General features: G+C 40.5%; 2 protein-coding genes across 2 annotated transcripts; both read right to left on the reverse strand.

Annotated features, from left to right (window-relative positions):
• Positions 1 to 6,531: 6,531 nt before the first annotated feature.
• On the reverse strand, positions 6,532 to 15,099 carry kiaa1191 (KIAA1191 ortholog). The gene is made up of 8 exons (XM_075481259.1): positions 14,888 to 15,099; positions 13,905 to 13,995; positions 13,586 to 13,773; positions 13,297 to 13,408; positions 13,055 to 13,182; positions 8,477 to 8,616; positions 8,171 to 8,358; positions 6,532 to 7,754 (listed from the first exon to the last, which is right to left on the reverse strand). The coding sequence occupies exons 2-8, from the start codon at positions 13,930 to 13,932 to the stop codon at positions 7,549 to 7,551; spliced, it is 990 nt and encodes a 329-aa protein (XP_075337374.1). The 5' UTR covers positions 13,933 to 13,995; positions 14,888 to 15,099; the 3' UTR covers positions 6,532 to 7,548.
• A 1,714-nt stretch (positions 15,100 to 16,813) lies between these two features.
• On the reverse strand, positions 16,814 to 18,152 carry LOC142397283 (C-X-C motif chemokine 10-like). The gene is made up of 4 exons (XM_075480625.1): positions 17,961 to 18,152; positions 17,711 to 17,831; positions 17,355 to 17,432; positions 16,814 to 17,233 (listed from the first exon to the last, which is right to left on the reverse strand). Exons 1-4 carry the CDS (start codon positions 18,022 to 18,024, stop codon positions 17,164 to 17,166), a joined length of 333 nt encoding a protein of 110 aa, XP_075336740.1. The 5' UTR covers positions 18,025 to 18,152; the 3' UTR covers positions 16,814 to 17,163.
• Between the last annotated feature and the right edge of the window lie 6,789 nt (positions 18,153 to 24,941).

The raw sequence follows: 24,941 nt of genomic DNA on the forward strand, positions 1-24,941 counted from the left end.
TTGTTATTTACATTTGATTGTCCTCTGCTTACCCAGGAAAGCACATTTACTGTGGGTTGAATAAGGAACAAGTTGAGTGTCTTGATGCTATTACATGACTAAATAACTTGCATAAATTGTGTTGTGCATCATCCCTTAACTGGTTCCGCTAAGTAAGCTGTGGATGGGATACTCAGGATACACAGATGGATTATTTGCCAGTATTACAGTTTTACAGTATTACAATTACTTACATTTATATCTTTAGCTGCATTTGTAGTTATTATGATGGATTTTACCATATAAAAAGAAGTCCTGACCTGGTGTAAACCTCTCTCAAATGTGTGCCAGAAAAACTATTGCACAGCAGCTATTAAAATGATGAACCTGAAAGAGTAACAGAAGTGCTACAGTCCAGTAAATAGATAAAAATAATCAGCAGTTTACTTTAGATAACAAATATATAACTTTGACTATGAGGTGAAAACAAGTTTATTTATGATTCATAGAGCTAAAATCTATACCAAAACAGCCCTCAATCTTTGGGGTCATATACTTACCGTAACTCCTGAACCAGAGTAAATCAGTCTGATTACTCCGTCTGCTTCCAACTTACCGTGGTGCAAAGGTCCTCCCAGTGCCATAATCTGATGCCAGGGCAACAATTAGAGCAATAATATATGAAAGAGACTAATATTCTTGTATAAACTATGGTTCATAATTGATCTAAATTGGCTCTATGCTGTGGTTATCATAATTGGAAACATTTAAAATAAAAATGATAGGCAGACACTGACACTGCTTATCTCAGTTTCTCCCCATATCTCAGTTGCATGGCTATCAAAAGGCCCAGAGAGACCATGTGAGATAGTGTGTATATAAACAACATCATCAGCAAGCATAAAAATCCACCAGGGCTGTTTGTTTAGAGGGTGCAGCCTAATAATCTAATTGCTGTAGAATTTTTATTCAATGAATCTGGTTGTTCCTTTGAAAAACGTGTCCTTTTACACTGGATGCTCTGCTACTTGATCCTGTACACTTTCAAGGCACTAACTGGTACGTCCCTGTGACCGCGAATAGATGAAGTTGGTCTGAAAAATTAATGAATAAGTGACTCACAGTTAATCACTGAGCGACTTAAAGAGAAAACCAAAATGATGGTATCTAACAATCTGAAATACCAATTAAAGAATCTGTAATGTCTGATAGCATCACTTCTTACTCAGGTGTTAAGTTGCACTTATATACATATATGTCAATCTTTGTTTTAAAATTTTCCCTGTTCCACACACAGGAAATGGCTGAACAAATCTACCAACAGCAGTCCTCCATATATAACTGACTAACTGTCTTTGTTCTGTTTTGTAGATTTGCGTGAGTAAGAGACATCAAGAAGAGCCAAAGAACCAAATTCTTGGCCTGGCTTAAGGGATTAACAAGTAAGACTGTGCGCATACTATGACACTGTTATCCAATGAGATCCACCCCAAAGATCAAAGGTTCTTTAATCAGAAAGTTGATACAAAATGATGGGCAAACAGCTTATTAACAAATTTTTGTTTTAGTACGTGTTAATTAATCTTTGCTTTCATCTTTTCAACCGTTAACCTTTCACTTCCGTCTCCAAGTACGGTGGTTTATGTTTCACCCAGGTTGCACTGGATAACATTATGGCAGTGACAGCGTCCAAAATAGCCAACCACCAAGATAAAACTTTGTCTCATGAAAGACAGTAACAAATGATTGGCTCCACATCAGATGGGAGGATGCCGGATGTTGGCATCAGCGGTTGTATTATTTTTTTTTTGTTGATTAAAAGTTTATGACCTGTGGTATATCTGAACAAAAGAGAAACCTGGTTTGTAGCCATGTGATGTAGATAAATGGGTATGGAGACACATTAATCTTGGAGGTGAAGTCCATGAGGAAATATTGCCTCCTGGATGAGATAATTTAGATTAGAAAATAGTATGCACTTTGGTCAATTACACTCCATGTGTCTCAAATTAATTCTTTATAGCAGCAAATCCAAGAAATGAATCACCTTACGCACTTGCATGCGTCACTTTTAAACACGCACTCGCCCAGGCAGCATTTCTCACACACTCAGAGGCACACGCAAAAACTGTGTCATCTGTGTGTTTTTTCTGTGGACTTCAGACATCAACAGCTCTCTGGGTGTGCGCAGTTTCGAAAGGAACAATCAAGGTTTGAGTGCATCGATCACATTTGGCTGAGCACCTCCAGCTGACTGTTCAGACATGGTTGTGGGGGATTCTCCTCTTCCACATCTGCTTCATGTTAGGGCCTTGAGGCCACCGCAGGAGGGCCCGACAGTCTTTCTTCGTGGGGGATGGCAGTAGAAGGCCAATTGAACGACACAGAGACCAACAGCCTTTTCGGCCTGAGGGTGCAAACTGAGTTGTCTAAAGCAGGTAACACTTTAAAGTCCCGTTAGCCTGGGATTTTTCTTTCTGTTTCTAAAAGCATGACAAATAAATGAAAGATCAAGAGCAAAAATTAGGGACAAGGAAAAAAAACTACAAGTCTACAAATGCAATCCCTCCCCTCAACACCCCCACTACATGTACTTAACATACGCTTTGAAGAAAAACAGTTGGCCCACCCCTCCCAATGTTTTAAAATGGACGACCCCCTGAGTATGTCAGCTTTTACAAGTCAGCAGTTTACAGTTTTAAATGGTGACTGAGATGCGCTAATGTAGGCACTGGAAATTAGACACAAACAATGTTCAACAGTTTCAGATGGGCAGGACAGAGATCCAAGACAAAGAAAAGTAAATGGTCTGCTGTCTATTAAAGTGCCTTTTGATCCTAGCTAGGTCCTACAAAGACCTTTACAATGTTTTACAAGCAGCTGAAATGAGTTTTGTGCAGAGGGTCGCCGGGCTCAGCCGTATCGATTGGGTGAGGAGTTTGTGCATCTGGGGCTTGGAATAGAGCCGCTGCCCCTCTGCTTTGAAGAGTCAGCTGAGGTGAGTCAAGCATTTTGATGACTGGAGGATGCCTCCTGGTCTCCTCCCTTTGGGGATTTTTCGGGCTCATCCAACTGGGAGGAGACCCCAGGAAAGAGTCAGAATACGCTGGAGGGATTATATGTCCCTTCTGGCCTTGGAACACCTCTGGATCCCACAGGAGCTGGAGTTTTTGTTGGGGAGGGGGACGTTGGGTTTCCCTCCCTGACATTTTTGGATTTCTGTTTTTTTGGCTTGTTGTAGATAGCAGTCTGGATGGTTGTTTTTTTTGTCCAGAGTACAGTGAGTCTTATATCTTCCAAAAAAATTATTTTTATTGATATGACCACAATGCACATTCCACAATGTGACGGTCTCTGAGAAATCTCAAAGCCCAGAGAAGACGACACAAGCTCTGCTTATTACACAGTAAAGTGTGAAATGGCGTTTGCGAATGGAACTCCCTATTGCTGTGCTTCACAACACAATACATAGCAATTGATAATGATTAATGACTAATTAACTGTTTATATTAGATTATATTAGCTGCTGAATGATTTCCCTTTTTGTGATGAATAAATAATTATTCTATTCTACTCTATTCCAGCTTTGACTTGCACCCTTGCTCTTCACACATTGACACTCAGCCTTTCATGGGTCGTGATTACTATTATCACATGTTGACATTACCTGTTTTTAAAATTATTTTTGAGACGTTTTCTTTTTTTAACCCCATTACTAGTAATAATTCCACCCCATCTCAACTTTTTTGAAATGTGTTGGGAGCCAGAAGTGCAAAGAAATGAATGAAGCTGTTCCAACAAAAAGATAAACTATCTCGAGTTCATATCGTCTTCAACGATATAAAAGTCCATTTAATGTAGGAATATCTTCATATTTTTTTCTTATTTTTCCCAATACCATCATTTCATTATTTACACCATTCCAACTTTTTCTTGTTTGGGGTTGTAAGACAGTTTGCACGCCAGGATCTGTATTCACACTCATATTCTGCAGGGATTCTTCAAGGACACGGAGGTGGTGTAAGAGGTTATCCGTCTTTACAACGTATGCTGTACAGAAGCTTGTTGTTACATAACATGCTATCTTAAAACTGTTGGGCATGATGTTTAGCTTCACAGGACACCTTAAGACAACCGTGAGGCCTCCTCTGTCCCCTTTACAAACTCCAATCTCTCCGGTTCATCTCTGGGCCAGATCTCTGTGAAATCAGCCCCACGTGTGTTTCTGGGGTTCTGGAATCTGATGCAGCAGCGTATGACGTAAAAAGGCCATCAAAAGGGACCCCTTTAATTCCCTCATTAAATTTTGTCATCAACTGTGAATAACTCTATTCAGCCTAATATACAGGACATTACTTAAGACTAGAGTTAGTGACGCTGGTTACAATGATAAGAGATCAATTCTATGTTATCTTAAAGCTATTAATGAAGGGCAATATTTGTAATAAAGTGTCTGGCAGATACTATTATCTTATCACTCGCTTCAGTGTACGGTGTGAAGTTCCTTTTGGCTGTATTCATAAGTAAGCAAGAACCTCCCATGTATAGCTAACATAGAAAAAACTACTGCAATAATCAGTTTTTGGGCCTGAAGAATGATTCCTGTGATTCCATGAGAAGGTCAGGCACCACCTGCCCGTATCTGTTAATTAAAAACTCCCTCTAAATGAATGTGCGTACTGTAAGAAGAGTTACCGACATACTCCCAGAGTGACCCTGACACGAGGTGCTTCCAGCACGCCTACATGTGCTTAAAGGTCACACAATCTTTCTCAAAGCTGACCAACACATTTTGACTCGAACTGCTTTTCTTCCCCCCCCAAGACATATTTTCATCCGTACACTGAACCTGGGTCTGTGGAGGGAGCTGATCTTCGGAAAATGGCGTAGCTCCTAGTTAAATGGAACTGGTTTCCTGCCCATCCGTCCACATTGGGTTGGTGCAGTTAAACTGGAAGACCTAAGTGGTGTCGTCATATGGGCGCAAGAGTGATAAACAAGCAATTGTTTATTGCCAGACCAGTTTGCCTAAATGTAGATGAATAAGTGAGTGAGTTGTGTGAGACTGCGGAAGCAACCCCGGCATTTGTTTAGTTGTTTTCTGCGGTCACCTTGGCAAGGCAAAGTAGAATGTTTTTTTTTCTTTTGCGGGATCAGAGCAGAGTGTGGTTGGGGGGTAGAGGGCGTGGGTTGCACAATCACGTCATGTCGGATCCAGCAAGAGCGCCTTTTGTATTACGTCATGACTGCTGGGGCACTCCACCCTTTGCTCTCTATTTCTCCATCTCTGTGTGCCTCTCCCTCCCAGACCTTCCCACCCATCGGCTCTCTTGTCTTTGCAGTGCTGCACTGCGAGCATTTTTTGGTTTAGTGTTACTGGGACCAAGCTGCTTATGCGCAGTGTTACATGCCTCTAACGAATTTGACCCAAGATTGAACATTGTCCTCTGTGTTTACCAAAACTCTTACACCTAATTGCGCATCTTCTCTCTGTCTTTCCTCTTCACCTTGTGTCTGTCCACCACTTTATCTGCCACTGTGAACTACAGTATTTCACTGGCCGCTCTCTGTTCAGGTCATATTTGTGTCTTACCTAATGTTCAGCTTCACTCCTGCTGTACCACATGGAAGCCGATAGCGGATGCTACACAGCCTGTTATGGAGCAAATGAGTCTTTCATTCTAAGAACATCAGGATGATCCCCAGTTGAGGTCTTGTTAACGTGAAAATTAAAGCACCACATCTAAATAAAGACTCTTAAATGATTACATTTGTGCTCTTAATCATATGTCAACAGATGATTCCAATGTGTTGCATTGTCATTCTGGCCTGTTTGGTTTGCGAAAGTTGTAAAAATATGGGCAGCAGGCACACCCTGGAATAAATCTGCAGTATGTACACACACAGATGCACTGCTGTTTACTCTCCAACACACACACACGACAGAGGGCATCAGGAGCTTTAACAAGGCTGTAACTCTAGCTGAGCCTACAGGGGAAGAACTCTGCTCTCTGCTGGCTCATTGTCTGGTAGCCCAAATTTTTGCTTTGAAGGGGAGAAACGAGGCTGCGTAGAGCAGGATATTCGGCTGTCATGTGGAACTGTGACAAGCATGATTGATCCAACAAGACCAGTCTGTGTGACGACTGGATAAGACAAACTTAATGTGTGTGCACAGCAGAGAATCTGATGAAAAAGTCCCCAGAGACCGACTGAATCTCCTTTATGCCTCTGTGGCATAATTAGTCACACTTTCCAAGTACATCTCAGCTACTTAATTGATCGGGACTGCAGCTTTCATGCCTCTGCTTCAGATCCTCACAAACTTTCGACAATCATTAACCAATACCGACATCTGTTGGCCAAAGACTGCAAGTACACATTTCTCTACGTCTACCATCCCCATTTTTTTTTTTTTTTCAGTAATTCATATAAAAGTATGAATTACTGATACTGAAGTAGTATCAACATATAGTATATTTACAGAATGAACAATGTTGTCAAATACATCAAATCAACCCGTTTATGTGAAAGAATTAACCACAAGTCCAGTTTTACTTGTTATGAGATTTATTGACAGATATCTGTGGGAGATTTCATCTCTTGTGCGATTACTTTGCAGAACTCTACACATTCCAACAAACCAGCAGAGTTCTTTGACATGAAAATCCCAAAACTGAAAGTACCTCATTGATGCTGCATTTTCGTAGCTTGTTGAACCGACACTGCAGTCTTATTTACAAATGTCAAACCCAACAGAATGGAATACCCACTATACAGAATAAACAAAATATTATGAAAATAACTGAATTATAATAACAAAAATCACTTCAGTTCAGCAGTCATTTCTGATGCTCTTTCACACAGTAAAAAACAAAAGCTAAACTTGGCAGCGCAAAAAAAGAAAAAAAAAAAGAAAAAAAAAAAACTGCAAGTTTAGGCACAGTATCAGTCATACGCCAAGCTGCACTCTGCATGCTGACAGAAAAGCACTATACAACAATAAATCTGTGAGTTTATTTAAAATAATCTTAAAAAAAAAAAAAAAAAAAATCAACAACTAATGAGGCAGGCATCTGTTTCTGCATTATGAACTGAAACAGGTGGTCAGTGTTAGTATGAGAGGCAATGCTAAAGTGATTAACTTTTAAAAACAACCAACAAGATATTTCAACTTCAGTCTCATGCCATTGCCGACAATGGGAGGAGGCCAGCAAGGCAATGTGTACCAAGCATTCATTAAGTGACACAATAACAATAATAATAGAAATCATTTTCAAGGGTGACAAATTAAGTTACTTCATTTTTAATTTTTTTTTATTTGGACCGATGAGCTGGAAGAGACAGGAAGGGGACTGAGGGGATAGCAGCCATTGTGACAAGGTCTGCTGGGAGGGGAAACAGAGCAATGATGTCTCTGGGGCTGATGAGCTAATACTGCAGGTGTTCCTCAATTCTTCTCACCCTCAGGGAAGCACAGGACACAGAAGAAGGCGGGAAAGCCAACGTGTAACCAGGTGAAGAAGAAAAACCTACTAGAGCTGGTATGACCGGACAGCTAGTCTGACTTCAGAAGCCCGACGGTGTTAAAACATTCATGTCCCGGGGTTTCAGTTTGTGTGGCCGTGTGGAAGCCTGCTTGGCTTCATTGCTCGACATGTCGATCTTGGGAGGCATGAATCTGGCAGGGTCGTCCACCTTCAGACTGATTTGAGAGTTGGTGCCATCCACAGTGGAGGACTTCTGCAGGCCAAAGTAGGACTGTATGGAGAAGCCTGCAGGAGAGACGCGTGGTTGAAAATGTCACCAATAGCCTAAACTTTCACGTTACGATGACGAGCTAAAGAACTGTTGTTGTAAAGAAATTATTTCATTTTCTTGACATTCACCGTCTTGTTTACTGCCCATCCTTGCTACAGCAGTATAAAATGCATGTCAGGATACAGTGACCTCAGTTAGGAGTGGTTTCGGGTGCCACAGTGCTTGTTAATTAATGGTCGTCTTAAAAGGGTTATGATCATGATGAAGCAATATCTCCTTTATCAGCTTGCCTGCACTTAATGGTATCGAAATAGTTCAACTTTAATGATCAAAATCTACTGCTGCTATGATAATTCTTATCTTATTTTCATGCTGACCAACATAAAAGTGCTGAAATCCAAATGCAGGACTGTAAATCCAAATGTCTCACCTGTGCTGGTTTCAGAGCCCGGATCGGTAGGGGACTTGTGAACCACAGACCGAGTTCCAAAGAAGCTCCACCTGTCCAATCCTCCGCCTCCACTTCCTCCCTCATTTCCTCCCATCTCTATGCTGGGGCTGAGTTTGGTAGGATCTGGATGGGCTTGAAACTGCGCTGGACTCAGCTGGAACCAGTTCCTGCGCCCCAGCCAATCAAGAGCAAGAAAATCAACGTTCAAGGAAAACGGCAACAATACCCCGAGTTCCTCATCCGAATGGCAACATAAGCTCTGCATTTTAGAGGCACGATGCTCACCTGCGATTAATGGCTGGGGATGAGAGGGGACTAACACAGGGGGTGACACTGGGGGTGACCGAAGGTGTGCCACAGGGGGTGGATTGTGCTGATGTTGAAAGCCTGTCCTCCTTGAAGTCCCCGCTTGGCATTCTCAACTTCTGCTCAAACAGAAGGGAGGAAAGAAAATCTATTAAATAAACACAAAGATGCCCTCCACAGGATTTAAAAGAAAGGAAAAAAAAAATCATTATGTGATTTTATATTACACATGAAAAATCTGTTTGTTACAGACGTGTTAATGTGTGAAAGGCAGAGCTTTGGTCTTATTTAGAGAGCAAACATCCCTGCGTACACATTAAAAAAGGTTGGCCGTGTTTAACTGGCCCCGCTGTTCAAAAATAATCATAGCAAAGTGCGTCATCGATCATCTGTGCCTGCCACCTGTTAGTGTCATGTGGGTGGGAAAAAGACAAACACGGAGAAGCAAAGGAGAAGATATTTCACAATGATCTACACTGTAACTAAAGATCATAAGGCAATTACATAACATGAAGCTATCATAGAGAACAGGTGATCTCTCCCTGCAACACCAGCAACACAAAGAGTCAAAGCACCAATCACTCCCGCTTTCCCGTTGTTAAAAAACATGAAATACATTTTTCTTTTAAATCAAGGTTTAGTTTCCAATGAGCAAAACGAAAATGTTCAACCACACTTGCCTCAACATTTTGGTTTATTTCAGAAACTATCTCAGGAATAGAATTTGCAAAGTTCAGTTTCCATTCAATGCAGGTGTATTCCCATCCACACGCAATATCAAAACTGTAGAGGACGTCTCGTGTCCTGCTCACGGCTGTGGCCATTGTGCAAATGAGTGACAGAAATCTTCATGGCCTTTTTATCCTCAGTGTATTATGTGGGTTCGTAACCTGGTAGATTTCATCACTGTGCCAACCTTGCTGGACCTCGGGCTTAATGTCCAAAAACAGGACTCAACAACAATCTGGTAGCTGAAGTTAAAGTGTGATCGGTCAGTTTTGGACCCTTCCAAATTTTCCACATTCATTATGTTCCCCTCTCCCCTTTCAGTGCGCCTGTGCCTAAATGCATTCAGTAGACATATTCATGAAAGGTGCACACCCGTCTCACAATGTACAGTGAAAATCAAGCTGTAAAGATGACAGAACTCTCTCCAGGCCTGTGTAAATTTGCACATGTGGGGAAGGATACAAAACATTTTCTGCAGCACTGACTGTGGCCAATGACACATCTGAAAGACATCAAGACATCACAAAGACATCTGAAACCACCAATACGCCTAGATCTTCCTACCTACCCAAAGTGACAAAATGGTCATTATGATTGTAGAGATAGGAAGGATGCACCAAAGGAGAGCAATTTATGCTTCATATCACACAGTCAGGGCTTTATATTGGCCCACGAAGTGGAATCCATAGCTCACTTAAGGCACACAACCATCTGCCCAAAATCATCTGTTCAACTCTGAGAATGAAAAAAAAAACCTTTGATCTGAACATTGAACTATAAGGCTGCAATTTCTAATGGGGTGGTGTGGAGGAGAGTGAGCACTGAGCATCAACTCAGTCATACCATACCAAGTCAAACATCGGGAAGTCAGCTTCTGACTGGGCACCCCAGCAAGACTTGAACTCAACTGGACATGTCTGGGGTGACCTGAAAACAACCGTGCTGACATCCCCAAGACAACCGGGTCAAACTTCTAAAAGAAAAATGAAAATTTTAAATAAGAAAAAAAAAATAAAAATACCCTCACACACGCACAGCAATATCCAGAGTTCAAGGGTAAGTGGAAACATCCCTACACCCAATCTGAGTTGACCTTTTCAACGTTGTCATTTAGCCAAATGAACGAATTGGGGATGGACAATAACAACGTTTTAAAAAAGAAAAAAACAATACTCGAGCCTCAACATTCATGAGATAATCTCTTATCGATTTCGTCCTCTGAGTCAACATGGCTATCATGAGCATCAACTCCAAAGTGTCACAGCAGCTGTCATATGATGACCTAATTGATGACTTTGCATCCAGGAAATGCATACGTGTGCATCTGTAAAAGGCTTGTTCCATCATTGAAAGAGACTGTTCATTTCATTGTTCCTACTAATAAAGGTTGTAAACCTAAATGGCAGTTCGTGATACAGTCGTGTTGTATTTTTTTGGGGGGGTGGGCTGGCTGGCTGGCTGGCTAGCTACTATGGACCACAAAAGTGATTCACTTAAACTAATATTATATAAACAACGAATAGGTGGTTCTTCACTTCTCGGTCAAACACAAGTTTATCGGTAGTTTGATATCGGTTTAGATTTCCCCGTAAGCGGTACGGTCGGTTAGTTTTCTCGTGTTAGCTACAAAGCTAACATTGGTCGCTGGTGCACAAGGTTGCTATGCTAACGGCCTTTCCTTCCGTCAGAACGTACTACCTACTACTCGTTCGTAGCAAAAAAAACAGTAACTTATAGACAAACCTTTTTATGATAAGTCTTCTCTGGCGTCTCAGCTCGATAGACTCCTTCATTTTTACCATAATTTGTTGTTTCAGTGACGATTATTGCTCAAAAACCAAACGCCGTGTGTGCACCGCAGTAGGCCTTATTTTCTTCGGAGCTCGCTGGTCGGTCCGTTGAACAAATGAGGAGGGCAGGTTCCTGTAACAGCGTCGCTTGGCAACAATACTGATAGAAGTAATGCGCAACGCTTATATTGCGTAATTTGTTTACCATGATGCTCTGCGTTTTTGCCAGCTACGTTTGCCAGACAGCTCTACCAGAATTATTTGTAGGGAATTACATTCCTTTTTTGAGTGCAAAAGCCAAGAATATGAGAGAAACAATTCAGAAGGAAACCACTTGTCATTTTTGTTTGGAATAATTTATAACCTACCCTGATATAGACTGGGAAGAACCCCGGTCTTTATTCTGGTCTTTTTCAATTTATTTTGTTTATTTTTTTTTATCCTGAACAAGGTGCAAGAGGGGTCTTTGAAATTTTTGCTCAGACGTCATCCTTTAAACTCGACTTTGGAAAAACATAGTTTAATATTGATCCTTTTTGTTTCTTTTGTTCTCCCAAACCCAACTTTTGAAGGAAATGCACCTTTAGCCAAATCTTTTGAAATGTCCATCTGTTTTTTAAGCAGAATGAGTTATTGGACAGAATATTTTTGGTTTCTTTACATTATATATAAATATTTATATTATACATTATATTTAAATATTTAAATGAGATTACTTAAGACGAGATATATATTTAATTTTTTGTTATTATTAGTAAAAATGCCATATACATGCCAGCAGGTTTGCAAAAAGGAAAGCTACTTTTACTGTCTTCCTGCCATATGTTTAATCATACCTGGACACATCTAAATACTACAGAAATGCAAAATATATAAAAACGAAAGCCTTATGCATGAAATCTGATTGGTTACTTGATTTAATTGATGATCTTTCACTATCATGTAATTTCAATTTTTAGTTAAATCTACTTAATAGTTTTTCTGTCCTTTTTTCCACCGTTTTGTTAAACTATGTTTCACCCCAAGCCTGGATTTGGATTTAAAAAAAAAAAGAAATAGGTTTTGCCTGCTACCACTGCAACGAGAAATAATTTTTCAAAACAATAGTAACTGGAATTGTCAGAACAGTTACCATCGCCATTTAAGCAGAAGAGTCATAATGTGCCCTCTATTTGTGTGTTCAACATCATAACAGTGTGGAGCTGGAACAAGTCAGTAGATAGCTACTAAAACACAAGTACGAGATAGGGACAAAGTTGGCACAAAAACTGGACAAATCTATACAGTTAATCAAACACAACCTTTGTCCGTACACACTCTAACAGGTGCTTTGTGAATGTTCACTGTCGTCCACTGTGACTTTCTGGAAAGCACTTGCTAAACTTTACATATATGATAAATAAAGCCCAGTACTTACAACTGGTCAACAATAGACACAGAATTTAATTTTCTATTAGTTTGGTTAACAGCATTTTTGTTTCTATTAGTTTGGTTAACAGCATTTTGTTTTCAATACTGTGACAGTGGGACATTTCCTAATTATATTTCTCCTGTTTGTTTTGCCTGATGTACAAAGCACAATGTTGGGCCGTCCCAGCCCAAAGATGTTGATCGTGAGACAATCCTGGCAATTTCGTCAGTCATGGCCCCTGAACGGTGATCTGGTATCATACTGCGAGATAGGTTTAAAGTGGCTGGTGTCATGGTCTTGTGACTATAGCCATAGACCCCAAATTTAGAATGATCATCTTGCAACGTGTCTGCTGCTAATGAAATTAAATGAAGGAAATGAAACAAAAAACAAAAGCCTGAAGGGAAATGATATTGTTGCAGTAATTTCATTTTCAAACAACCATCATAAGCATCAAATGTTTGTTGCGCCGTGTGCCGTGCAGTGATCTTATACAACGGCTACAATCACCAAGACAGATAAACGCCGTCTCAAAGAAGGCTACTAAAACTAACAGTCTGTCCGGGACAGACAACTCAGGGACAGAACCTGCCACAGCCTCTGGCAACATCATGCTTTCATACTCACCGGCACTGTGCCATCAACTCGTAGGTGAGAGCGTGTCTCCTCCGCAGAGAGGCCTTTGTGGGGTGAATAAACATCATCTGCCAGCCCTGCCTGGTGCTCAAACTTCTGGAGGTTCTCCTGGGTTTGCTCTGGAGTGGACATACAGTCAAACATGCAAACAATTAGTCAAAGTATTAATATGCTGAGCTCCATTGTGACATTATTATTATTATTAGGGTACTCTGTTACCTATGTTAACTTACTTAACATAAGCGAGCTCATTAAAGAGGTGGCTTTGGCTTTCACCACTGGAACTGGGGACAAGGATGGAGCTGCTGGCTCAGGTGTCAATCCCTTCCAACCATTCTCACCTTCCTGGTCACACAAGTTTACTGTGTTAGGAAACTAGTTACAGAACACACATATGGAAAGCGCCAAAACGTGCGAACAATCCTCAAGACCCAGCTTCGCACAAGCCCTTAAAAAAAGACCATTTTGCTCAGGGAAGCAGTTTAAAACAAGGTGAAAACAGAAAGTGAAGACGGGAAGCACCTCTAAAATGTTCCTGAACCTGTGACGTGGGATGACAGGGTCTTTCCACAAGATGTTGACATTCATGTCTGGAGGGGGTGAATGCATTGGGAGATCCATGTGCTCATCATAACTGATATTGTGTCGAGTCAGCCCAATGGGAGAAGATAAGGCACCACAAAGGCCAGATGGCATGCCAGACTCAAGTGCTGAAAAATGGGAGAAAGAAAAGGCAAATTACAGACGTGCTTTAATTAGCATCATAAAAGCAGTTCGGTTATCTGACAAAGATGCCCACTCTTGTACAGGTGAATGTGTCACATCGGAATGACGGCATTACCTGGGATGTCTCCCCGCCCTGAAGCCATTTTGATACCAGATCAGGGATGTGACCTGAAGAAACTGGAGGCTCACCCTATGCACAGATTGTCCTGAAACACGACAAAAAAACACAAATGTCAAGTTATACACCACATCAGACCTGTATTTACAGTGCACGGTGTTCTGTTTCTGACTGGCTCCAAATAGACCCGCAGAGTCTGGTTACTGTGCAGCAGTGTTGTTAATATCATTTCAAGTCAGAGTCACTCTTACATTAGTCGAACATCGATCCACTGAGGAGAAAAAAAAACAGCCAAATTGAACTCAAGCTGTTATGCATGGGAATAAAGAGCCTTCTCCTCTACTGTTAGATCACCACTGAATAACATATAAAGAAATGGAAGTCTTCTTATCTTATTTATGGTTGAACTCATTATCAGTGCTGCTTATCAGCCTTGTCTGTGTTCACTTCCATTTAAAATCAGTTCCTTGCATTGATGAAGGCGGATGATTTCGTCCATAATCTACAAATTACTAACGACAGATTTCAGATTTTTTTTACATTTCTGTCGGCGGAGGCCTATTTAGTATTCTGCTGCTTTCCAGACAGCTGACTGGTTTGTCGTCAGCACTGAGGAAGGCCAGTTACTGTGACTTGCAAAAAAAAAAAAAAAAAAAAAAAAAAGGAAACAAAACAGACCCGAGTCGCGCCACGTAGGATTAAGATTCACATGCTACACATTATAGGATAATAATAATAACACATTAATAATAGTTGCGCAAACAGTTTGGCTGCCAAATCTTCCAGTAGGCAAGGCGGGAGTTGAGGCTCGTGATTTTATCTTGATATCCAGATAATTCTCTCAACTTTTTTTTTTGCCCTTCACTCTTCGCATGTGTTGCCAGCATTACTGGGATTTTTCGGTTTTGTTCAGTCCGTTCCTGCTGCGTTTGCATGAAGGACAGAAGCCCGTCGGACATGCTATTTACAGAATCACTCACCTCAAATGTCAATATTTCCTCTCCGCCTCTGTTAAAACGACTCCGCAGGTGCAGAGATTCCTTTGCTAGTGGCGCGTCGATCTGACAATCTGCACGAACGAACGCTGCATATTTGCTCACCGGTTGATTCGTCCATGACTTTTGGACATGCAAACACAGCGCAGACCCGACAACACTGAACGCACCTCTCCAGCAGCCGCCCTGCCGGCGGAAGTGACTGTCTGAAACTTGAAGCCCCGCTGGGTGTTCTGTTGCGCATGGAATTGACAGAGATATTAGCAGGCAGTTCATACCAGGGAGTTCGTTGGTTTTTGACGTGATGTTTTGCTCAGATTTGTGTTGCTGTGGTTAGGGGGAGATGGTGTAAGGGGTAGAAATGAAAGGTGGTCTCAGGAAACGTGTTTTCCGCGTTGGAAAGGGAACAAGATCATTCACACAAGTGATACTCACTTCTGTTTTCTATGTTTCGTGTTTAAACCCTGAGCAGAGGGCAACTGGACTTCCTGTTTTTTTGTTTTTTTTTAAAGACGTTTCGCCTCTGAAACCAAAGTGTTTTTTTTTTTTTTTCTCCCCTAACTAGTGTTAAAATTGGCTTTATTAAATGTAAAGAATCGATCTAACACTAGCAAGTTTGGAGTTTCTTGCCTATGAGCTGCTGTGGGACGTCGTCACTTTGGGAGTCATTAAGGTCACATGTGTGCTACTGACCCACCCAACCAAAGCCTGAGTTATTTTAGTTATTTAGTTATTTAGTTTACCTCTCGGACTAACATGTTTTAAACACAATCAAAAGTGTGAATAGCTGGGAAACAGCCCGGGTCAAGGGTGCATTGTTGGTGTTCGGTGGCTGATACCTGAGGCTATTCAAAGTTGTTATTCCTGTTGGAACATACATACATGGCTTCTTTAGCTCCCCTCTCAAACCATCCGTCTCCCCCTGTCCCTTCTCTGTATGATGAAGATGGACCACCGAGCCTTGACCTGAGGAGATGGCCCTGCTGTGCAGAGCCCTGGGCTTGGGAAGTGTTTTTTCAGTTTGAAGTGCACTCGAATGTTGTGTTTGGAAAAAATCCTTCAAATTTTCTCTGAAACTTTAGCTTCACACGGAATGCCGATATTCTATTTTCACCTCTTCATCTTTTTTTTATTATCTCGAGCTCGCTGCTGTATTATATTTTCTTGTTTTTGCAAAGCTGAATCGGGGGGAAAAAAAAGGCCCACTTTGGCTAACCGCAGGTCTGAAGTTCTTCCTGGATGTGTTTCTGTTCCTTTTCTTTTTCCTCTGAACATTCTCAGAATCGAGCAGTGGTTACGGCTCATCTCGACTGGCTCATTGGACCACCATCTTTGTCTTCTTACACATTCACGGTGGTTGCAGAATCAAGTTACCAAGCAAAGTCTGTCTGATGCCACGAAGCTGCAGACAGCGTGTTGAAAGGTTGGAAATGGCATTCTGCTGCCTCTAACTTTCTCAGTGGGAGTTTTGTTGTTCAGGTTAATCACGACGGTAAAAGTTGTGATAAGGCGCCATGGAACTGTGTCAATATTGAGTGCAGAGACGTATTGCGCGTGCGGAGTGGGTGTAGCAGACAGCAGCCTATGAGACCCAACAGAGCTGAGCCACCCCTGTCAGAGCTGAGAAAGGACACTTGTTGTTGGCTGATCATTGACCCTGTAATATCTGTGCAGCTTTGGGTGTCAGTCATGTCTGACACCCAAGATGCCTACGTCTATGGCAAGAGTGCAGCTCCGTCTGATGTTTCATGCACGGCATTCTAAGAATGCACGAGGTCAGCAGATACCAGAAATAGCACATTACTGTAAAAGTGTCGCGCATTAGCAATTCTTATCTCAATCCACAGGGTCGTGCTGTTGTTTGAGGACACGCAGTGTCAGGCTTGGAAAACAAAAGCATTTTCTCACCACTTCCTTTGTGTATTTCTCTTTTATTACAAAACAACCGAGGAAACCAAGAATGCTGAAAAAAATACAACAATAGAGGTTCGTCTACAAACCCGCGTAGAAAAATAACAGATGAACAAATGACAGATCTGACACACTAACAGTGTCAATCACAAACTCCTCAGTGGAGCGATATCAACAAAACCAAACAAACGTTTGGATAGTTTTGTATACTGTAAAAACATATTAGCATATATGACATAAATAGTTTAACGAGTTTCGACTATTTCACATCTACAATCATTGAAGGTGCATTTTTTGAGGGGTCAGAGGTCAGGGGTGGTTCTTGTTAAACCAGTGAGTCAGGAGGAGGTTCAGATGCCGGTTGTGATGGTGTGGCTTTGAGTGGAAGGGGAAAAAGTGGTTGAGGTTTTTGGCTTCTTCCTAGAGTGGACAAAAAAAAAAAAAGAAGGCACTTATTAGAAAGGCGTCCTATTACTCATAAAGGCGAAAATTCGGTGGGTTAGTGCATTGAAGAAAATGCTCAGATTCATGTAATACTTACATCATTTCGGTCAAAATCTTTTTCACAGCCTTCAGCTCGGGGTTCAGGCAATAGCGAAGGCCATTTTTGTTGGTGATGCTGTTGAAACAAATAAGAAATATTAATGAAAAGCTCATTAAAACATAACGGCAGTATGTATGAATGCATAATCAAGCTAAGTTTATAGACTTATTGCTGGGATATGGTGATAATAAAAGGTTGGAATCGGTCTATTTCAGTGATTTAACTCAAAAACTCCCAATTCCAGGTGTTACATAATTTCTAATCAAAGTGAGGTTTCAGTTCAGTCACACTCTAGATCAGTCAAATGTTGGTTTTCCGAATGAGAGCTCATATTTCTGCCATTGCACACTTACACAATCTCTACTCTGTCACAGAAGACGGTTGCCTGGTAGATCTGAACATCCTTGATTTCGGACCTTAAAATCATGCGATTCCTGACGCGCTGACACAGGCACTGCTGTCCCGCTTCACCGTCTAGAAAAAGAAGACAAGAATCAAAAGATTAATCCTCTTACTGCACAATTTTAAGTCAGAGTATAATTTTATTAGTACAAAATGACTGGAAACTAATAATAATAATAAAAAAAAAGATTAAAAACTTACGCTGGGCTGCAGAGATGCAGACCACGACAGCCAGGAGCAGAAACAACTTGATGATGCTGGACATTGTCGGTTTTTCCGTTCAGTCAAGATGAAGCTGGCGTTGAAGGAGCGAGGTGAAGATGATAGTGCTGCAAGAGGAATCAGCGGAGTCGAAGCAGGTTAGCTGGCAGGAGCAGTGTGAGTGGTGGAAGCCGAGTGTGGTCTTTTATACGCTTTCAAGCCGCATAGACTCTTTCCCGTGACAGAGGGAAATTTTCTCAACTGGAAAGTGAAACTCCAAAAACCGCAAGAAAAAACCACCCACTAATCCCCCCCCCACCAATACCTCCACACTGTAAGTCAAAACTGATCACACTTTCCATTAAGAATTCAATAATAAATTGTGCATAAGAATAAAATGTAAATAGTCAAACTTAGTCAAACAAAAAGCTGTAAAAATAAAACTTTAAACTGCTACATTCTGGCCTTTATTTCACTTGTGGTTTCACTTCCCATTTCTACCTATTCAATACAAAGGCATATATTAAATAGTAGAAATACAGAGTTGGGAAAAGTAACATTAGGTCTTCCTTATTTTTGGGTTAAGAACAAAATAGAATGGAATAATCCTTTATGTGTCCCTCATCGAGGGGAAATTTGAGTTTATTGCAGCAGCACCGGGATAGACCACAAACAGAATTACGTTCCTTAAAAAGACAAAAATAGATCACAAAATGAGAATGAATACACACAAAAGTGCAGAAGCAGTGCACAAAATCTACGAGATTTCTAGTTTAATTAGGTCCTGAACTCCTCTCATCACAGAGAGTCACTCACAGAGTAGAAAAAAGAAATATGGGTTGGGGGTAAGAATACAATATAATGATAAAGATAAAAGAAGAACACATTAAATCAAATAAATTCTTTAAAAGAAAAAAAGATGTATGTCGTATTCCGTTTGAAACAACACCAAAAGAGTAAAAATTCAGATTATTTAACATGTCGGTACACTGAATGCTGGACTTTTTTTTCTGATCTTTAAAACTAGAATCATACGAGTGACTTTTGTGGACTTTTTTGTATTAGGCAAATCAAGGTGTGGGCTGATGATCTTTGCAACAGACACTTCTAGTATACTCTGCACCGGTGGTTAACACCTATAGCACTTGCAGCACCAAACCAAATGTTTGAATGCATGGGGAAAATGAAGACAAGTTATTATTTCCTTCCACTGCAGTTGCATGGTATTTGCTGATGATGACATTTGTGGTGTGAGAAAGATGCATTAAGAAATTTGTCCGACTGATTATGAGATCCTTAACAGATATTACCACTGATATCAGATACTGTGGATCTCGTCTGGCCTACCAGTTTCAAAGGAAACGGACGGTTTAATTGAAAAGCAAGCTTTACCATCTGAGTTTCAGTTTTATATCCTCTTTCACTTTTCTGGACAGTGTGAAATGTTTTTAATTTCCTATTTTTTACGTGCTGCTCTTTTCTCTGAAGGCAAACGTTTGCGCAATGCCTCTTCAGTAAATCGGAATTTAAATTCCTCTTTTCTTGAAATCCATTAAACCATTTATAATGGGGATTATGGAACAAAAGCATGAATGAATGACACAACCTCTAATGCAAAGGAAGGTGACTGCTTCATTGCTACCCTATCTATATAAAAGAGCACATTTCTGTCCCGTGAAAGTCAACATAAAGGGTTTTAGATATTGGGTTACCGCACGCCACCAGCACAGATTCCACATGTTCGTGGAACTCTACTGGAACGCCATTTTCCAGAAAGATTTTCCCTCATTTGATGTTTTGACGATGTCGGGTAACCATCAGAGCTGTAGCATATTACTTTTCATACATGCTTTGTACTAACTCGCAGTGATCTTTCTGTCTATGAGAATGATTACCCCAGCAAAATGCCCCCGGCAGCATGACAGAGTCACCCAATCCTCTCAATACAGGGTGCCCGGCATCAGTTTGACCTTTTACCCTGTTTTCTGTCTGTGTCTCTAAAACGTTAGCTTTCAGATCCTCAATGAAATGAGAGTAGTCATGAAAGAGTTGAGCCAAATGAATCCAAATTAGAAATGAGTTACTAAAAACACCTCTGCCATGAATTGCTGTCACGCAAATGTCGTTTTGGTTTTACTCGCAGAGGTTTTGAGATATTCATCTTTATCGGGAGGATGTGGGTGTAGTCTCAGAGATAGATATCTCAAAACCCGACCGCTAAAATCAAAGCACGGACATAATTTGCAAACTAACTGTGAAAATACGCCGTTTTGCCAAATTCGGGGGGGTGAAGTGACGTCTCAAGTATGTTTACAGTGCATCTTTTAAAGAATACTGCAGGTGTCTATGGAGTGCACAATCCGTCAAAGTAAAAAACATCCCAAAACCTTTAGCTGGATGTTCAAAATATGAACTCTTCCATGTGAAATGAAAAGGAAACCAAAAATGGTCTCAGTCCAGCAACCAACATTAGAAACAGGGATTTCCGCTCCTATAAAGTAGATGTGAAAGGGACTTTCATCTATTGCTGCATACCACACAGATTAAGCAGTGGTCAGCAAGTGTGAATTCTCTGAAACTAGTCATTGTTGCAGAAGAGCTTATACCGAGTCATATTGAGACATTCTCTGGATGACTTATTGTGAGTTTAGAAATCAAAGCTTTTTTTTTGAGGAGGTATAGTGTAGTGCCACCACATATGACTCTTCATTCTGACAAACTGCACTTTGCCATCTTGAATAATTTATAATTCCCCTTTTTTAGAAAATATTTAATGGCTTTTAAATGTCAGGAGCTGCAGAGCGCATGAAATTACGACATGGCACAGGTTCGAAAAGCTCTAAATGGTAAATGGAAATTCATCTTTTTATTTATTTGCCCTATTAATTGTCGGGTGAATGTGGGTTTGTTGATGCACAAGGGGGATTACCAGCCATATGTATCTGTGCTGTGACTTTTTTTTTTTCTCATTTTAAGCGGATACCACATCGTGTGACCCCATGCGCCGACTGAAACAAAATAACGTCAGCAGTGTTTCTTCCTTTGCACACTTGATGCGGTGGCACTTTTAACACGACTTCGATGTTTAGGGAAAAAAAGCTAAGATGAAATTAAGAGCAAATAATAGTATCAGAAAAATGTTTACGAGGGAGCATTGAAAAGAGAAAAAAAAAAGATATATCTTCGTTTACACACCTTACACATGTAGACTGTAATCTGAATACACGAAGAGCGTTGAACTGAATTCAAGCTGTTACAAGACGAACCGTAACAGAGCAAAGCTTCGTGCTGCTCAGATGAAGGTCAAAGGGGTACAAAGTTTCTTAATTTGTCATGTCAAAAGAAGTGACCTTTGCATGGCTACCAAGTGCGGCTGATATCGCCCAGAAAGCGACTGGCATGCTTCCTCAGCTTTTCTTACACTTTGGCCCAAAAGTTACTTCAAGGAGAGGAAGATCACTTTGTCTCAGCACGAACCCCCCTGCCTCCGAAAAAGTTTTTTTGCGTAAAAGTAACAAAAGATTCACACCTGTGAATAGTTTTCACAACCTTCCGATTAAATTTCACATAAGTTTGACAGTCTGGGGGTTGGTAAGAACAGAATTTCCTTTTGAGTTAGTGTGCGCTGAGATAAGTGTGAAAAGTCAGCAGTCAACAGGACGCAACCAGTCCCCAGACCCTGAATTCTCATCTTCCTGTTGCACAGCAACAGCTTTCATTTACCAGTTTTACTAACCAGTTTTACATCTCTATGTTCATAAATATGCTTCACAGAATGTTTTAAGAAAGTTTTCTCTCTTTTTTTTTTTTCCAGTTTTGACCTTATTTTTGTCATTTCTCATACCTTGTTGGGGTTCACTGCCACATATTCAGCTGATCAAGGCTCACATGTGGTCTTACAACACGGAGCAGGCAGACAAACTAAATAAGACAAACTGTAACTAAAGCACTCGCGGTAAATCAGAAACATACCTGCAACATTACACGTTTCAGCCGTCTGTCACTACAGTCACTTTCACTTTTCTGTTCCTCGCACCTTTATTCACACAGACGAGACACATAGATGTCAGTAGATGTCAGATGCAGTTTTTGCCATTCATGCGAGACTGGACAATACTTCAAGCAAAGTCAAAGGGGTACCTCATGGAGAAAGGGAATTTAAGAGGCTCTATATTTGAAATGGTATGTGATGGTTTTTCATTGTGCTTTGAGGCAAGAAAGATATTAGGTCATCTCACCATCTCCAAAGTTAGATTTTTTTCATGAATGATTATTTTCATTATGATGATGTAATGATCTAAACCAGTTTCCTCATTTCTTTTTCTTTGGAAACACAAAATATTTTGTTTCGACCATCCACTTCCTGAAGAGGACGTTTGCTCTACTAAACATTTGCCCCTACATACAAATGAGTTCATATAAGCACCAAAGGCTTGCTATTGTACTGTGAAACATATTCCAGATTCCAGCAATCCCCTAGCAAAAAGTAGTATTCTTGAAGTTCATTTTATTAAGTATGCTTTAGTATAAGTATAGCAAGTACACTACGGACCATGTACTTGTATTATACTAGAAAGTATACTAATTTAATACTTCTTCGGACTAAAATGGAACATTTTTAAGTTTATAAAAGTATACAACAAGTACACTCATCTATATACGACGAGTGTACTAGGTATGTACTTCCAGTTTATTGAAGTATACTTTTATGAACTTAGAATTACTAAAACTTGCTACTCTTGTAGCATACTTTTTATGTTTATGCATTTGGCAGATGCTTTTATCCAAAGCGACATATACTGGTAGGTCTGTAGGGTAAGGGGGTCTTGCCTAAGGACCCCTGCTGTACCTTTCATGCAGGGGATTTGAGACCAGGTCGCCCACATAAAAGGTGGCAATCTTACCACTACCACTACACTGTACCTGCTTAAATCGTTAAAGATGAAGCAACTTGACCTTTTTTGGTTCTTGGATCAAGATAAACTAAGTATAAGTACTTTGTGGCAGAAAGAAGTAAAATGTATACTAAAGTACAAGTATAAGCTCTAGTATTGAAGTATAGGTGCAAGTCTTCGTATTAATGTACTTGGTCTTAGACTTTTCAGTATAAGCCAAATATACTTATGCTATTCTTAAGTATATAAATGTTGTATATAAAAAGTAAACCTCAAGCATACTGCCTCAGTTTTAGTATAAAATAAGTATACTCGTAGTACACTTGAATAAACTACTTTTTACTAAGGGATTAAAAATATGGTTTTCAATTAAAAACGCGTTTGAGCGTAATGAACAGGTGTTGTGAGAAAGGACACAGTGATGTGTTCCTCAAACATGTTTTATTCCACTTACAGTAATGTGGCCACTGTCTCTACCTGTGCCATCCACTCTGTCGGCAGAGCAGAGGCTGCTGCACCAAAAAGAAAAAAGAAAGAAAACAACTTTGGACTTCAGAGTTCACAGTATGCATTTGTTTAAAATCCCCCTTCGGTAGTTATTTATACTCTATAAAACAAAATGCAAAGAATTACTTACCTTGGCTGGATTGCGGAGCCCCACCAGACCAAATAAAATAGGGATGCACCGATACCAATACCAGTATTCATTAAAGTAATACTATGTAACATTTCTACCTTAAAATAACAGTTTGAAAAAAATTGTGCGGCTACAAAAGAGTTTTAATATTACGATTGGCCTGTCTCCTATGCCCTTCTGGGGTCTGAGTCGGAATAACTGCGCTATGTAACTTTGCTGGACCGGCCCGGGAGCTGAGCGGAAGTACTTCGACTTGCTTTCTGGCACACCTACCGCAAAAACAAATAGACCCCTCTCACGCTCCCAGGTATAAGGCTAAGCTAGCGCAACATTGTCAGTACGATCATCATGGCAGAGGCACCGAAGAAACAGAAGAAGACGTTGACTGATGAAGCAAGGAAAAGAAAGAGATTTACAGTGTCTTAACCGTACATTACCTCCAAGCCTGTAGGGGGAGCTCCATAATGGGCTTTTTAAGAAGTTACATAGTATTGCTTTAAAGGGTTCCGATACTACAGAACCGATACCAGTCTGACAGGAGCTTAATTTTCCTGCAATGTGTTTGGAAAAGAATGTGTTGCACTAAGAGTTTTAGTTCTCTAGTTTTATATTACTAAAATGCACAACGTGCAGTTGTATTTGGGTTGAATATGCCTAAAGAAAATAAAAGGTGTTTAATTGTAAGAACTGTAATGGCCTTGATTAGTACTCATATCAGTACTCGGTATCTGCACTAAAAGTACTAAAAGGTTGTACTTGTACTGAGTTTTAAAAAATGTGGTATCGGTGCATCCCTGAAATAAAATGTTATGACCGCCATGTTTAAAAATCCAGTGCTTATTTAAAGAGATAGAAACAAAACAAAACAACAGAGCTTCTTGAATTTGAAGTTAAATCAAAGCAAATAAGTTCAGGGCTTCTCTAATTGTCCTGATGTTTAATAATTGAAATCTCCAGTCGCATTTGTGAATGCTGCCCAGTGTGCTAGATAGAGAGGGTATTTACAATCAGTGCTAGCATCTGATTGCCACTAGCAATCATGCTGGTGTACAATCATTCTTCCACGTGCGGCACACCTCTGTCGTTTAGCTGTTTGTGTGTTTACAGACGCTGCTATGGCAGCCGTGAACTCTAGTTGCTGCTCAGAGCAGCGGGCCACCTTCTCCTTACAACTTGACCTATTTCAATGATTCCTCACAACACGTGCATATGCTGTAAAGCCCGACCCAGCAAATAGTAAGAACTGTTTCCCCAATGTTCTCTCTGAGACTCAGAGCGGTGCCCTGCAAACTGGAAACAGAAATCCTCAGCCATAGCATCGACAGCCAATTTTGCTCATTACATGAATTAAAAGACATAAAATCATCTCACGGATGTGTTAACAAGGTTTGATTCTTGATTTCCATCTGTCAGATATCTGAATACATAAAAGATAAAGTTAGACACAAC

The sequence above is a fragment of the Odontesthes bonariensis genome, chromosome 13, assembly GCF_027942865.1.
Source record: "Odontesthes bonariensis isolate fOdoBon6 chromosome 13, fOdoBon6.hap1, whole genome shotgun sequence".
Classification (NCBI taxonomy): Eukaryota; Metazoa; Chordata; class Actinopteri; order Atheriniformes; family Atherinopsidae; genus Odontesthes; species Odontesthes bonariensis.

What these genes read in the sequence shown, in the direction of transcription:
- kiaa1191 (XM_075481259.1), bottom strand. Translation starts at nt 13,932, where the DNA reads ATGGCTTCAGGGCGGGGAGACATCCCAG. An exon ending in AATGAGCTCGCTTATGTTAA is followed by an intron (nt 13,183 to 13,296) that starts GTAAGTTAACAT and finishes TGTCCACTCCAG; the next exon opens with AGCAAACCCAGGAGAACCTC. An exon ending in GGGCTCTGAAACCAGCACAG is followed by an intron (nt 7,755 to 8,170) that starts GTGAGACATTTG and finishes TCTCTCCTGCAG; the next exon opens with GCTTCTCCATACAGTCCTAC.
- LOC142397283 (XM_075480625.1), bottom strand. Translation starts at nt 18,024, where the DNA reads ATGTCCAGCATCATCAAGTTGTTTCTGCTCCTGGCTGTCGTGGTCTGC. An exon ending in CTGCATCTCTGCAGCCCAGC is followed by an intron (nt 17,832 to 17,960) that starts GTAAGTTTTTAA and finishes TTCTTTTTCTAG; the next exon opens with ACGGTGAAGCGGGACAGCAG. An exon ending in TGTGACAGAGTAGAGATTGT is followed by an intron (nt 17,433 to 17,710) that starts GTAAGTGTGCAA and finishes TTGTTTCAACAG; the next exon opens with CATCACCAACAAAAATGGCC.